This window comes from Corvus hawaiiensis, chromosome 26 (genome assembly GCF_020740725.1).
Source record: "Corvus hawaiiensis isolate bCorHaw1 chromosome 26, bCorHaw1.pri.cur, whole genome shotgun sequence".
NCBI lineage: Eukaryota > Metazoa > Chordata > Aves > Passeriformes > Corvidae > Corvus > Corvus hawaiiensis.
Window position 1 is genome coordinate 9,012,609 of NC_063238.1, and position 15,513 is coordinate 9,028,121.

The following is a 15,513-nucleotide window of genomic DNA, read 5'->3' on the forward strand; positions in this document are numbered from 1 at the left end:
CATCCCACCTGGTCTGCCTCACTCGAGAGCAGGGACACAATCCCAGTTTCCTACGCTCCGGGTTGGCACAGAGGGAACGGAAAGAGGAAAAGCTCTTGGAGGTTTGGGGTCAGTGGCCTTCCTGCAACAGGGGAGTTTTTGGTGTGCAAGCAATGCAATTTGGGACCTTCATCCCTCCTACACACTTATTAACAAAAGATCCCTTTCCCCTTTCCGCTGAAGCACGACTCTAATTCTCCTATGGTACAGATTTTTTCTATATTATTATTTTATGGGACAGTATCGAGCCGTTTATGACTTAAAGTGCCAGAAGAATTGAAATCTAGCTTCTGTTCATATCACATTATGTTTGACATGATTATAAAATTTAACAAAAGTGTTACAAGAATACTACAAAGTAGGATGTGGCACTTCCCTCTTAACACATAAATCAAATGCTACCAAGGTACTTCAAGATTTCAAGAAGCAGAGGAATGACACAGTTAATGTTTTTAAACTGTTCATACTGTTTTGCACCAGATGGTTTTAGCAAACTACATGCTTTTATTTTCCTTAGTCCTACACTTTTGGGGAGCCTTTTTCCCCCTTTTTTTCATTGCCATTCCCATCTCAGTCTATAAATACAAACCAAATTCTCTTTTGATCTTCTTGATGCTTGGTAACTTATTTATTGGTGTATGCTAGCTCTGATGTGAAGTAGTTTTACTTGTGTTCCTTAAAAGTCCATTAAATGCTTAGAAAGTCATGTTACTCATCAGAATTGTCATCCAATATCTCCTCTACTTCAAAAGCATTCTCAATTTGTTAGAGATAAATCTGCATCAAAACAGCTATGACTCCAGATGTAACCAAATTAGTAGACTTATGATATGTAAGATTAATATTAATGCTCTAACACAAAGGAAATTAATCAGCCTCAATTTTATATTTGTACTAATCAAATCAAGTTTGCACAGAGATTCTTGAGACATGCCACACTGGATGATCCTGGAGAATGGCAACTATTACAAGGATCCAAACCAGGCCCAGAATGCACTGCTCCACCACCACCTCTTGACACAGTTTTGTTTAAGAGTGGAGCATCAGTTCAGGTCATGAGCTACCAAGATCTATAGACATGAGCTTGTTTTGAACATGGGATTGGTTTTGATATTTAACAACAGAGGATTATTGAACATTTAATCTTTTATTCAGCTGTTGTCTAACCTTGTAACGCTACTTGTGGAGACTTTCAGATGCTTAAAGGTTAGGTACCTATGTGCTACACCCTCTTTCCTCCCTTGGGCTATTTTCACCATTTCTCTTGCCAGTTGTCTGTGCACCACCAAATGAAGTGAAACCAAGAGCTGATGCTCTGAAGGCCTATACAGCTCCTGATTCAAACAACTTCCAATGACCACTGGTAAGGGTCTCCTTCTGAACCCCTGATCCAGAACCGGAAGACGTGTAGCTCCCTTAAAGCTCCCTCTTTTGAATAAAGTACTGAAAACACCATTTCTACTCTGCAAATTTTTATCTTCTTATATTTTATTTGGAAGCATTGCCCAACAGAAGCCTGCTTTAGAAGCCTTTTTTGTTTGGCTGAAGAGAGAAAGAAATTGCTTGCAGAAAAAATACATTTGCGGTTTAAATACGCTATCCCCCTTTAATTTCAGAAAAGGGTCTTTCTTGGCAGTACCATACAGAAGTATTTGAAATGCATTAACACTTCGGCAGATGCTCAGAATCAAACAACTTAATAGGCATCAACTTTTTTCCAAATAATTGCAAAGCTTCGATTTAGCCTTTTGCATACCTTGCATAGTTAATTACCTAGGCTTTAATGTTTACATGCAATGAGAGTATCTACAGCTATAAACTACATAATTTATAATTGATGTAAATGGGTGTTATTATGTCAATTAGGCAGCTGTGTCCTCCACCTTCTCAGTAAACAGAAATGAGTGATAAACCGAGTTTGCCGGGAGAGCCCCTCTTCTCTTCCTAACAGATAAAAATAAATTACCTAGGTAGACCAGGTTGTCCAATTGTTCTCTGGTGAGGTGGATGTTATATGTGGGCCCTCTCTTTTGACCTGTTGACTGCAGCAAATGGTCAATCTCGTCACGCACCGCTGCAAGAGCTTCTGGGTGCCGCAGAAGATAATACATGGCCCAGAATGTAGCTGGAATCGTGTTTCCCACAGAGGCCCACAGGAAGGCAAAATGATGTGCTGGGAGAAAATAAGTGAAAAGGAAGATTAATAGCGTTTATTACACTGATTAGATTTGCAGTGTGCTAATTAAAAGATGTTAGGACACAGACCCAGCCAAGGATCAGTGAATGCTAATGAGGACCAATAGGCTTCTGAAGTCTAATTTTCTGCTTAATGAGAATAGTTTGAAATGTAATGTCGGGGGGGTGGGGGGAATAAGGGGAGGAAATGCAGCTCAGTTATAATCTTTCTCATTATCACCATTAAGTATCTTGTTTTACCACCTCAGCACAAAAAAAAAATCAATTATCATAGAGGGTTGTTTCAGAGTAAAACATTTTATCATTAGCCAATTAGAATGAACATAAAAAAATTTCAAGGTCGCCATTTTGCCTTTTTATTTCAAAGGTCTATAGTAAATTATTTTATTTTAGACAAGCAATCATTCATAAGTTTCCTACCTGCTTTGTCATAATCTCCAAGCAGCTCATATTTCTCAAATATATCTTGTCTGGCTTGGACCACTTTTGACCCTCCCAGCCATTTTGTCATGTTCTGAAGTAAAAAATGATGTATAAGCTCCTTCCGAACCTTCTTGGTAGCTCCTAGCAACTCAATTGGTATGTTTGCAGCTAAATAGGGAAAGCTGGCATCAAACTTGATAAATTTGTCTCTGATTTCACTAATAACTTTGTGGCCATCTGCAGCAGGAACTCTTCCATATAGTGTTACAAAACTGGCTTCAAACATTACAGAGCAGCAGAATTTGTACATTTTTTCTGTTTCCCAATCTGTTGCTTGTGAGCATTTCCATTCAAATATATCCTGGAGATTTTTCATCATGTGGTCAGAAATGATATCCAAAGGCTTGCCTTGTAGATACTGGTAGATTCTGTGCAGGTTTTCCTTGAGTTCAGGGAATTTTCCTTTTGACAAGGCTGGGTAGTCAAAAGTTTTAGATGCCATTTTATTAGCAAATTCATGAAATTCAAGTTGCTTGCTATTTCGGATGACATAGACATATTGAAATGGGTCCATGATAAAGGTAATATATCTACCTGAATAGAAGAAAAGAAAATAATAAGAGACGTGCACTTTTATAATCCGGTGACACTTCCAGAAACAATAACTGAAAATAAACCCAAGTTGTGAAAAAAGCATGCAGAAAAAAAACCCAAAGCAAAGATACGTGAAGAAATCTGCAAGGAAGGAAAAAAAAAGATTAAACAAATTTTATTTGAATTTTCTTTGTCAGGATGCAGATTCCGCCTGTGTACACTTTGCAGGCTCTTTTAAAATCCGCATGAAGCCATTTCCACATAGACAGTTTGTGTCAAGAGTTGTGTGTGATCCCTGCAATTGTGGTGGTCTGAAATAAATAATTTACTACGCTGGTCTAATTCATGAAAATACAATGTGGAGTCGTAGCAACATTTGGAAACTGTAGGTTTTCACCAGCAGAAAGAGAGAAACACACACCTTTCACCTGCAGAGAGGAAAGTGAATGACAGGGGCGGGAGTGGAAAACACGCCACCTAGGCAGCTTTTTTCCAAGCCGATGACACAGGAACTCGTAATCTGTCAGTTACAGCTTTAACTGCATGCTGCAAACCCCCAACATTTAAAGCTTCTCTCACATCTGGTTCTTTTTCCCTGAAGCTTTGCTAACTCTTGGTTAAGAATGTGCTTAGTATCCATAACACGACTACCTTAGTTTATGGATGTGAAGTCATAGCTTACACTGTAGCAGGCACCATTTTTAGCATGGGTTCTACTTTGGGGTACACACTGTCCCAGTGCCAGCATCCATTGTGTCAGAGTGTACTGCCAAACTCCTACCCTTCCCAGGGTACTTAATGAGGTGACACAGTGATACCTTCAGTTCCTTGTACAGAGGGATAGGATTGCATCAAGTTAGATGCTTTTTCAAACTGTCCCTGCCAGAGAAATCCTGCAATTTCTCCCTAAACTTCAAGTCAACTGCTGAAGAAAAGCATTTGGAAGAACTACCATGAATCAAAACACTAACACTCCCAAAGCTCAATTAAGTTTTAGCTCTTTATAGATGATTCTAAATTTAGAGTTCCTGATTCTTAACTTGAATGAAGAGGTACATTAGGGAAAAAGGGTACTTATTAAAATGCACACTTCCTCTGCGAAATATCCCAGTTACAAACTCAAGGAAAGAGCGAAGCTTCCAGCACTTACAGTCTAATTCTGTCTCACTAAAGGGACAAATCTCCTTTGATTTTAATGGGAACACTACATGCTTAACTGAGGACCAAATCTGGCTCTGTGACAGATGTCCAGAGATAAGTAGTCACTACCACTAAAAATGTCAAGTATCTATGGTTACCATATAGTGATATTTGAATTATCATAGTTATTTCATATTCTGATTTATATACACACACAGTGCTCTATGGTATTTGGCTACACTCTGGACTTTCTCTACAATTACCAGCTGCCATAATTTCCCTCCCAATTACATCAACTGCAACCCTAGTGAACCAGTAAGGAAACATAAGGGATATATCGAGACAGAATATGACCCTTTTTCTTTTTTGTCAACAGTGTGTGAAGGTTTTTAAGATACTCATGGATTTTGTTTTACTGTATCATAATCAACCATAGCTGTAAATTTAATTTTAAAGAGTAAGTATATTGAGAAACCAGCATAAAAGAGAGAGCCTGAATTCTCAGTCCCTTTTTGACCATTTCTTTCCTTCCAGAGTACAGAGGCTAACAGGAATTTTTCGTCTTGACCTCTGCAGGATCTTTGTTAAGAGTCCTAGAATGACTCTCTCCAGCTTTCACCCACGTTCATGCTCTTTATTGAGGCTACCATCTTTGTGATCAAAGCTTGGAAAGAATGCCCATTGGAGCAATTTTTAATAAATAGATTTGGAGTGCTATTAACCCTAAAGAAGAAAGCTGGCTTCTTAACTTTGCATTTACAGGGTAAACAATTTAAGTTAAGATTTTTAATTAATATTAATTTAAACCATCTGTCCACCATCTGCTTATTTCTGATGCAAAATATGAGTTTCTTTGTGATCTTTAATCAGACACTTAGCAAACGCACATCAATTCTTATCATTTTTAAGTAAGAAAATGATTTTCAGCAAATGAGTTTTCAGACAAACAAACTATTTTAGTAATAATTTTAAATCAAAACTCACTCAACACTAGCACATACTTTGGAAAAAAAGTCCCTGAGAAAAAGAATATTACAGATCCTGTTTTTATTATTCTCATCAGGTTCCTGGTAGCAAAAAGTAAGTATGTACCAAAATATAATTCATTTTGTAGAATCAATTCAGGCTCCAGACCACACCACTGCAAGTCAACAGCATATATAAACACATAAACCAAAATATTTCTTGTTGCTGCATTTAGTAAAGGCCTAGATAATCAGAAAAGTGGAACCCCTCTATAACAAAGGCAGCTTGTTTACATATGCCATCGAGAATCTAATTTTAGATCTCTTAATTAGAAAGGAACTAAAACCTAGGGCTAATTAATGGCAGTTAGAAAGTTGTGAGAGTGGGTATGGGAACCTTTAACAATTACAGTCATCCCTGCACACAGATGCACTACATGGCTACACTGCTTACCCCAGTCTCGTCCATACAGGAACAGATTGCTAATTACAAAACTGTGCCCCAACACCTCCTCTACACCCTGAGCAGCAAACATCCGAAGTGGAACAAACTTTCTCACCTCAAGTTATGATTTTAAATTTTTTAAGTGCCAATATGGTCCTTAGTTTTGCCTTTTAAATCCTGTCGTTGTCCCCAGTGAGGGTGCTTCCCACTGATTGTCCCTCGTGATGTTGTGGACCAATAAATTAAAACCTTTCCTAAAGTTTTCAGTTATTATTTGGTATTTTAAAATGCAGCTTTCCCCTGTACTCCCATGTCCTTCCATTGCAGCTAATACCAAGACTATCTTTGGAAAGTAACCTTTTCTGAAACCAACCCAAAATCTTGATACTCATGAGTTTCCATTAGTGTACTAGAAAAGGTAATGCCAAATCAGCCAAAAATGGAGGCATACTACAATCTCCACAAATCAGGTCGCCTTAAATATTGAAGGTATTTAAATAGAAACCACTAGAGACTAAGCCTTTCCCTGTTAGTTTGTAAAAAAACCCTTCAACACCAAAAACTAAGTAGACATGTACATACAGAAATGTCACATTCCAACTCTGAATACTTGAAGTCACTGAACTATTTTATTTAATACAGTAGAAACAAGTCAAAACAAGAGATTTATCATTGTTTCCGCAAAACACCGGTTTTATTTTTTTTAATGGCTACAGAGAATTCATACTTCACTATCCAGTCCTTCAGCCTCCATTACACACATGCTGCAAATAGCTTGGTTATCTCCATTTAGTTTCTACAGTCTCCTAGAAATAGAAGATTGATGTGGAAAATATGAAAATTGTCAACTTTGGTAAATCTGAGCAGAGAAGCCAGTATTTGTATGATAGTTAAGAAATTACTCTAATAATGCATTCTGGAGCTTTTTAATGCTAATGATGAAAGACAAGCATTTCAGATGGCATCTAATGATGGATGTTATTTCAGTAATGCTTGCAGGAGGCTTCAGCCTGGTAAGGAGTTAATGTAAATTACCTTTGCCTAGGAGAGAAAAATGGGATACGTTACTTTAGGTGTATCTTGCTTTAAAGAAAAGAATGACTTAGCAGCAGTCCTTAGACCTTTGAAAAGGCAAACGTGCATAGTCAAAACCACTAAGATTATTTTATTAAAAGGTGAGTTAGTTTCAGAGAGAATGTTGCAGAGTTCATTATCACTCATTTCAACTTGAGAGGGAAAGGACACAAAGTTTAATCCCAAGAAACAATGGCAAAACTGTTTCAAGCTTTTTAAGTTGTTACCTAGCCGTCTGCCTATGCTGCTGACCCTTAACAAGCAGAGAGGCTTGGGAAGTATGATCATCACAATGCCACAGACTCTCTCTCTTTCCCCTCCTTATTCTTTTCTTTTCTGTTCCTTTTTTTTCCCCCAAGACTATCGCATTTATGTAATCGTCCTCTTATTAGGGAGATTCTGCTGAACTGCTGACAATGATGTACAGTGGTGCTGCGCTGGCATGACGTTTGGGGAAAACGATTCTGCTGCACCACCACACAAAACCAATTAGAGAACTATTTTCTGCGACAGGTCAGGAATTTACATTGTTTCTCATAGAAAGATGTGCTTTTTAATTCCTTTATTAAGATGACATCCATGTCCCTTGCGACTTTTAGGGATGACAATCATTTGCTCATCACATGGGAAAGTACAATCAGCAAAATCGCATTACCAGTACGGGGCAATGCCAGAAACTCCAAGCATCGTTCCACATTTTCCAAATGAGCTAGTTTGAGACCCAGTAATTAGAACAATATATATTGATAGAATTTTTTGACAGGACCTTTAGACATCCACCGGGGGGTAAAGTAATGATAGTCCACATACAGCTGGCTACGCTATGTTTGCCGAGCACAGAAACATCATCTTTGTCAAATCAGTAAGACATACAGAAATCCTGCATGGCTTCAGATCAGGACATGACAGGAGGTACTAACTAGCTTTGGTTTCTTCCCTGACTTGCGGATGACAAACTGTTTCTCTTTAATGAAGTCCTGACGGTCAGCAATTTTTTACTGAAAAAGAGAACTTCAAGTGGTGTCTCTGTTATGACGGATTCACAAAATCAAACATTTCCCTGCACAAGACTGAAGTGATACCTAGAACTAACTCCATTTACCTCAGTCTTTATCAAGGGAAGCTTGGCTCAAAACACTTGAACATAGGGGGATTATCTGAGATGGAATTTGGTTTATCATGCAAATAGAAATTTCTGAAACTACACTCATAGATTGCTTAAACACAAATTTCTAAACACAGTCTTGCATAAAATAATAAAGAGGCAAAATAAGGAAATATTTGATTAAACACTTTTAAGACTGACGTATGACTGTATCTGGTTTTATGAATGTACTAAGATAATATCTGAATTGTAGTTATTAATCTGTAAGAAGCCAAAACTGTATTATAGTGTGAATTCACATTAACAATAAAAAAGACTGTATTTCAACAAAAGTTGGTGTTATACTGTGCCAAACTCCCTTTCAAGTTGCAAAAAAATCTGATCATACCAGTTTCCAAAAAAAAACCCTTCTAAATGAATTTTAAAAAATCACATATTTAATACAGCAAAAATTTTCTTCCAAAGGAACAAAAGGACAGATTTTTTAAAAGGAAGAAAAATTTTATTAATTAAACACTCAACTTGCAATTAAATTAATTGACATTTGAAGAAAAAATAATTTGCATTGCAAAATATTGCTTATATGGAAATATAAAGCTAATTCTACTGCCCCAGAATTACAAAGCAAAATTTGTACTTTACACGTAACATTTTTGTTTCAAACTCCCTAAAACTGCAGGAATAACTAAAAATTAGACTAAAGTTGATCATTTGAACAAGGATATCAGCATCTAAAGCTGCAGAAGATGATTACATACACCTATATTAATAAGAGCTTGCCTTTCTGAACACAAGAAAATACTGGATTTTATATTGACTTTAGTAAAAAGTAGATCTCTATGGATAGATAGATAGATAGATGTAAATTTATATATTTCACTTTCATTCAGGATTCCAGTTTTATTCTGTTTGTCTTCCATAGCTAAGTGTCTGTGTGAAATCACTCAAATGTTTGTATCCAATCTAGCTTAGTAATACAGTTATAAATACAGGAAGCAGCAAGGTTATATCATACTTTATTATATTGTTATTTTCAGCAAGCATGATCAGAGTAAGAGGCTGGCAACGGGAAGTTTCTGTGTTCCAGTCCCGATTGTATCACTGAGTCAATGTGTCATTCATTCCCTTGTGTTCCTGTCAACCAGTTGTAAAATGTGTGAGAACAAATTCTGCACTTTTTTTCTTAAGTGTTTTCTAAATTTAATCTGATATTTTTCTGTGCAGTGTCAAGATGATGTTAGTTCTCCCTTCTTTAGGAAAAAACCCAACAATATGCAATTAAATGTGCTGGCAAAACTTATGTTCATACAGTACATACCTACAAAATCTGTCAAAATACATATATACTTATAGATGTAAATAAATCCACACGTTGATAGTGATATTTTATGGATAATTATTATGATTACAGTACATGTAAATCTGAGGGATTTTTATGGGTCTATGCTAGAGAAAAATGTTTTGGGTAAGGAAGATTCTAAACTACACATTTGGATTAGTATTTAACCTCACTGAGGGAAAAAATCAAGATATATACTAAAATATTTCTCACCAGCAATATGTACAGTGAAAATATCTCCAAATTTCTTTTGCTGATCCAGTAAGAATTCGTAAGCATCTTTTCTAAAAATCAAAGCTTTTCCAAGGTAAGGAATCCAGCCATTTATTAGTGGGGGCTCTCCAGTCTTTCTGTTAAAAACAGAAAAAAAAAAATAAACAGGAGTTAACTTTGGCATGAGAGCAACTCATCTTTATATCTATTTATATATTACACTTAGATCCACCATTTACATATATAATTCCTGCAATGTATAATATGTTGTACAGAAAGTTTTTCAGATATGATGGCAGGTTAAATCTAATCACACCTCTGAGCACTGAGGGCTCCGTGTGGTGATTAGGAAAAATAAGTGAGAGAAATTGAGACGTATTTAACTACAGGTCGTCCAGTTATTACCATCAAGTTATGAACACAGAAAAATGACATTCGGTAGAAAATCTCCCAGCAAAGAGTTATCTCATTTTCAATATTTGGCATGTCAGAGGAAGATGTATTGGAAGGCAATTATGACAGATTTAGGTAAATAGGACGCTGACACACCACACAAAACAAGTATCTTTACAGACAACGTTTTAGTAATTTCAGCTTACCAGCAAAGAGAACAGCCATTCTAACTAAATATCTTTAAAATATGGGATAATAATACAGGCTGAACATTAACTATAATAAATCTTAGTCTCTTCATATTTATAGTCTAAGATAGGAAAGTGTATGAACAGTTTAAGAAGAAATTCCAGGTACTGATGTTTGCATCCCAGTCTAAAAAAGCAGCCACAGTGAACATTAGTTATCTTTACAGAACAGCATAAAATACCTTTTAAGAATCTACTAAGTTATATTTTTCTTTAAAAGGAAAAAAGCTTCCCACACTGTCCTACTCCTGACTGCAAGTAAATATCTTTCGTTCATGATGGTCTTTAGTTGCTTGAATCTGATTTACAACAAAGAAACATAAAGCGTGCTTGTTCTGGAAGGGATTAAAACAAATATTCGCGAACAACTCTGCTGCTACATCCCATCTGTGAAGGTGACTTATACTACATGCAGAACAACTCATTCTGATTAAACACAAGATATTTACTAGCTTGGATCTAATCAAAGATCAAGGGATCACAAGCTTTACTACTATCATACACAGCATGGATTTTTATGTAGCTGGATTAACCCTATCATAGTCACATTCTTCCTTGAACTGCTGTAACACAAATAAAAAAAAATTACCATGGTATGCTGTATTTACTTTTTATTTTACTTTCATAATTAAAACTTTTTGAGCAGGAAAATACAAGCCAGAGATTTGCTCACTTACTTTAGAAAAGCAGTTATAAATTTAATTTACAGATAAAGAGATGTGGCTAAATCAAGCTGCACATTTTGATCTCTTTCTGTTTAACTGACTACTAATTTCAGATTTTAGTTTCCAAGAACATCCTTTTGTCCTCTGGAAAACCAGTAAATCTTCTTGTCCGACAGTCTCACAGACAACAGTTTGCTGTGCCTTTTTCATTTCCTTAAGTTTTGTGGCTTTGGGGTTTTGTTTGGCTGTTTTGTGGTGTGTTTTTTTTATATTGAGGAGAAAGTAGAACCCCTCTTTCTTCAGAAACCCCTCCCAGAAACCACTGCATTAATCATCCTCTAGTGGTCAAATAACATTATTATTTTCTCAAGTGGTCCAGAAAACTTGTAATGTTTAATTCTGTATTAAGTGAATAAAAGCAAAGAACTAATCTGAGATTACATGAGAAGGGTCACTAGCCCTGGAAGCATAGCAGCCAACCTGATACCCTCAATTATCCCTTCCAAGCCTGTAAAGAATCTGGATGATTTACCCATTTTTTTCCCCCCAGACTATTAAGTCCCGAGAGTGTCTGCCTTTCACTTCCCCGGCTGGACACTACCTCCTGTAAGTAGCATCCTGACAAATATTTAGATAGGCTTTTTGTCATCTTCTAATTGAATGCATCTAATTTCACCCTCCATGTTCTGTCATTCGGTCAGAAGCTGTATTCTTCACAAGCTCTCTGCCAGATAAAAAGAAGGCAGCTCAGAAATCCAGGGGTAAATTAACTTAATGCTCCAAGTCTTCGGGATCACATCAGGGAGACATTTTGCTATTGCAAAGACGTGAGGGTCATCGTTCACTTCAGACACGTTCAGCTCAGCAGCAATAAGCTTAACACTGTTAAACACTGTGTCAAGGCTACGCGGCTTTCAGAGGAAAATATAACACCAGTTCAACTTACGACCCACAGCAGACTGATAACAGAAATGTGTCTTCATTTCTAGCTTTCTGTCTCTTTGGAAGATGGAGGTCATCTCCACGACTTATCGATGTCTGCTAACACACGGTGAAGAAAAGAGCGGTGCCTGTATTTTAGTGCCTCCCCAAATCCAGCGCTTCTCTGCACAAACTTTCAAGCAGAGCTAACCCCATTTCCTGAGGGACTCTTACCTGCATCCAGGGTATCTCCACAAGCCGTTGTCAACTTCGGATGCTAAACGGAACCATTAACAAAGCCCACAGAAACTTTTACTGCTTAATTAATTTGCTCGTGAACTTTAACTCTGGACTCACACTTCACAGAAGTTGTAAAATTTGATAATTAGGCAAGATATTACAAGCATTGAAGTTATATTTTTCTCATGACGAATATATATTGTTGTACCAAATGCAAAATATAGCTAAGAAACGTAAAAGAGCACTATAAAGTGTTTTGATGGAAATTTCAGACTGCAACTTTTCTAAGTGAAACATTCAGAATGACTTATATTTTATTCAGGTCTAGTCTAGCTGCTTAAATTCTAATTCACTTAACAAACCTCATGACATTCCCAGGTCTTTTCACTCTACATACTGGGCTGGTTTTGCTTATACAAAGGAATATCTTTACTTGTCTGAGAAGCCTCTGTGAAGCCAGTAAGACTTAACGAACAAATTTCTCACATATGTGAGTGAATTTTACAAATAAAGCATCAGCAACATGTCCAATGCAATCTATAAGTAGACGGATCAGTTACAAAGTGGAGGGAGAGCAACACAGTTGTATCATCCATCATTGTTAAATGGATAACTTCAAATGGCATTATGCAAAAATCAGCTGGCTACAAATACAGCCCATAAATAGAATGAACAGATTTTGATAACTGTAATTTTTCTTTGCTCTTACAGAGAAAAGATAATTCCTTGTTAGCAAGTAATAGAGTTGCAACATCTACTTCACCAAAAAAAAGCAAAGTTTGAGAGTTTGTTTACAGTTTCCTTAAGGGAATATTTTTCAGCTCACCTAAAACACAGAAGGCACTGAGTCAGGTGTGATTATTTAGCTGCTGAGGTAAGGCAATACTAAAGATATGGAAGCTGTATCTATGTTTCACTTATGCTAAGCAGCAGTGATACAATAAAGCAGGAGAAAAATGGGCTTCAACGTAAGTATTTTGAAAAATATTCAATTTAAAAAAATATTAAATTCAATGTCTCTAAACACTGTGTTTTCACATAGTGAAAGGGAATTATTTCAGAAACCCCAATGCAGTCATTTGTAAAGGTCTCTGAAAATTACTTTTTTTTTTTAGTTATAAAGAAAATACTCTAAAGATTCACAAGCAAACAGACTTTGGCAACATGATCTCTCAAGGAAATATTATTGCTTTATAAAAGCACACAAGACTATTCTTTTCTTGGTTACACCATTTCAACATCACTGCGCTGTGAGGCATTGGACCTGTGTAAATGAGAGGAGAATCTTTCTCATCTCACTGGTTATTTGTATTCCAAAGGAGCAGATGCCTTTCAAATTATGCAAAAACCCATGGCGCATCTTGTACTATAGCAGATGAACAGGTTAATTTTTCTTTTTGCACATAATAAATCATAAGTGCTTTAACACCCATAGTCGCATTTCATGAACATAAACCTTCTGTTTAATAATGTCTGTTTACAACTAGAATCAGACATACAGTAATCTCTTGCCTGGGATAAACATTAATCCAGATCTGTCTAGAAAAATTATACAATTCATTACCATAAGTAATCTCTATTGTGCCCCATGCTTAACCTTCATCTTTTTTCCTGTCCTATAATCTTGCAAATCCACTGGTGGTGTATGATTGGCATCTGGTGTTAACGCAGCCTTCACTGCACACAGCACAGCTGAAGAAGCCCGACACGAACACGTCACTCTGCAGGGTAGCGCCGGTTCAGCTGACCGCTTTTCACAACAACTTTCACCAAAGGCAGAAAAAACCCCACAAGCCGAGGAGAAAAAGGTCTAACAATATCATTTGCCACAGAGGGGTCATTTTCACTTTCCAAACCATCGTTACCATCCACAAAAGCTCAAGGTAGTGCTCTGATTTTTCCATAGTATCTCCGGACAAACCATCACATACCATGTCCAAGCTGGAACACACCACGTCAGGGGACTTTAAGGAATGGAAATGGATAGGTACAGAGTAGAACAAAAGCTATTATGAACATGTCAGAGCAGTTAGAGATTATTCACAGGCTCGATCACAATATTTAAGCAACAAGACAGTGTCTTTCCAGGGGCTTAGGAACACTCTAACTGTGAGGAAAAGAATGAGGCCAAAGGCTTCAACCCCAAGAAAGGTAATCCCCAGAAATGTGGTGTCTGGAATGTCTTCTTGTATTATGAGAGAGAGAACACAGGAAACTTAGGACAGGAGAAAGCCAGTGAGTCTATCTCCCTATTTTTTTTTTTTAATTTAGCAGTTTTCCCCCAGACCTAGGTGCTTTACACCTAAGAGGAGAGAAAATAAAATTTTCTTTCAAATATTTGGCCGCAGTGCAATATTTGACATTTATAAAATTATGTGTGTCTTAAATCCTCACCTTAATTATCTGACTCAGTGATCTCCTGGAACTCTAAATTTTCCAGGTCAAATACATGCAGTATGAAAAAGCATTCCCTGCAGAACAAGCCCGATGAGAGGTTTAGCAATATACAGTCTTCTACCCTTGAATTCTCAGCTTAAATACTTCCTGTGGAGGTAAAGACATTGCTCCAACCTGATCACTGTTTTCAGGCTTGTGGGGAGTAAATGGATGTATCATCTTGAGAGAGACATGGATTGAGTCAATGAAAATGTGAGAGTCCTGCATAAAAAAAACCTCACACTGCCACTGCCTATACTTACACCTAGGTAAAGTGGTTTCATGCTGCAGTACTGATAACCATCTCTTTTTCATCAGGATAAAGATCACTGGTAAAAGAAAAGGAGAAAAGACTCAGGAAAAAGTAGTGAATACACTTCTGAGTACAACAGGGAAAGAAGAGTTTATCTGTGCTCCCAAAAAGAGCAGTACAGCAAAACAGACTCTAGTGGTAATGTGAGACAAACTGGGAGAAATGCTGACAAAAGAAATTCAACCAAACAGAGAACTTTTACAGTGATTTTTTTTTCCACAGAAAAATGCAATCCTTTTGTTGAAAGTTTTTCATGTCAAAAACTTCAGTGATTTTAATAAAAATACATTTTTTCTCCTTTAAAACCATACAAGGTTTTGTTGCTAAGATCTTCAACTTGTGCTGTAATCATTCTCCACAGGAGAATCTTCTTTTCTCTCTGTTCTAGTAATTTCATTAAGGTAAACCCCAAATATTAAAAAAATACCAAAACTCAATAACTCATTCAGTAACTCTGAAATATCACTCTCTAAGAAATCTTATTCCTTTGCAGTTTAGGCTAAATTATCTCGAGAATCGTACGTTGACATTGTACATAACAATTCTTCACACTTCAAACTGTGTTGAAGGACATAACTGTAAATTCTACCTCTACTTGTAGTTACCAGTTGGGACATTGCCTAAAAAGCCAAAAGGCAAGTAAATGCCATCACAGGAAAGTAATCTGAACAGTTTTAAAATGGAAACCCACCAAAAAAGAGCTTGTGGCTCAGGCTTTATTAGAGGCTGAAAATTCTGAGAAATTTTACATTACCAAATGTAAT

The 15,513-nt window shown here is 36.7% G+C and overlaps 1 protein-coding gene across 1 annotated transcript in view; it reads right to left on the bottom strand.

Moving 5' to 3' along the window:
* LOC125317015 (cytochrome P450 7B1) overlaps positions 1-14,754 on the bottom strand; it is a 27,269-nt gene extending 12,515 nt beyond the window's left edge. The window contains exons 1-4 of the mRNA XM_048286593.1: positions 14,700-14,754; positions 9,534-9,670; positions 2,656-3,252; positions 2,006-2,212 (exon numbers count right to left, since the gene is read on the bottom strand). Coding sequence (XP_048142550.1) covers positions 2,006-2,212; positions 2,656-3,232 — 784 coding nt within the window. The 5' untranslated portion in view covers positions 3,233-3,252; positions 9,534-9,670; positions 14,700-14,754. The remainder of the gene's footprint in view (positions 1-2,005; positions 2,213-2,655; positions 3,253-9,533; positions 9,671-14,699) is intronic.
* Between the last annotated feature and the right edge of the window lie 759 nt (positions 14,755-15,513).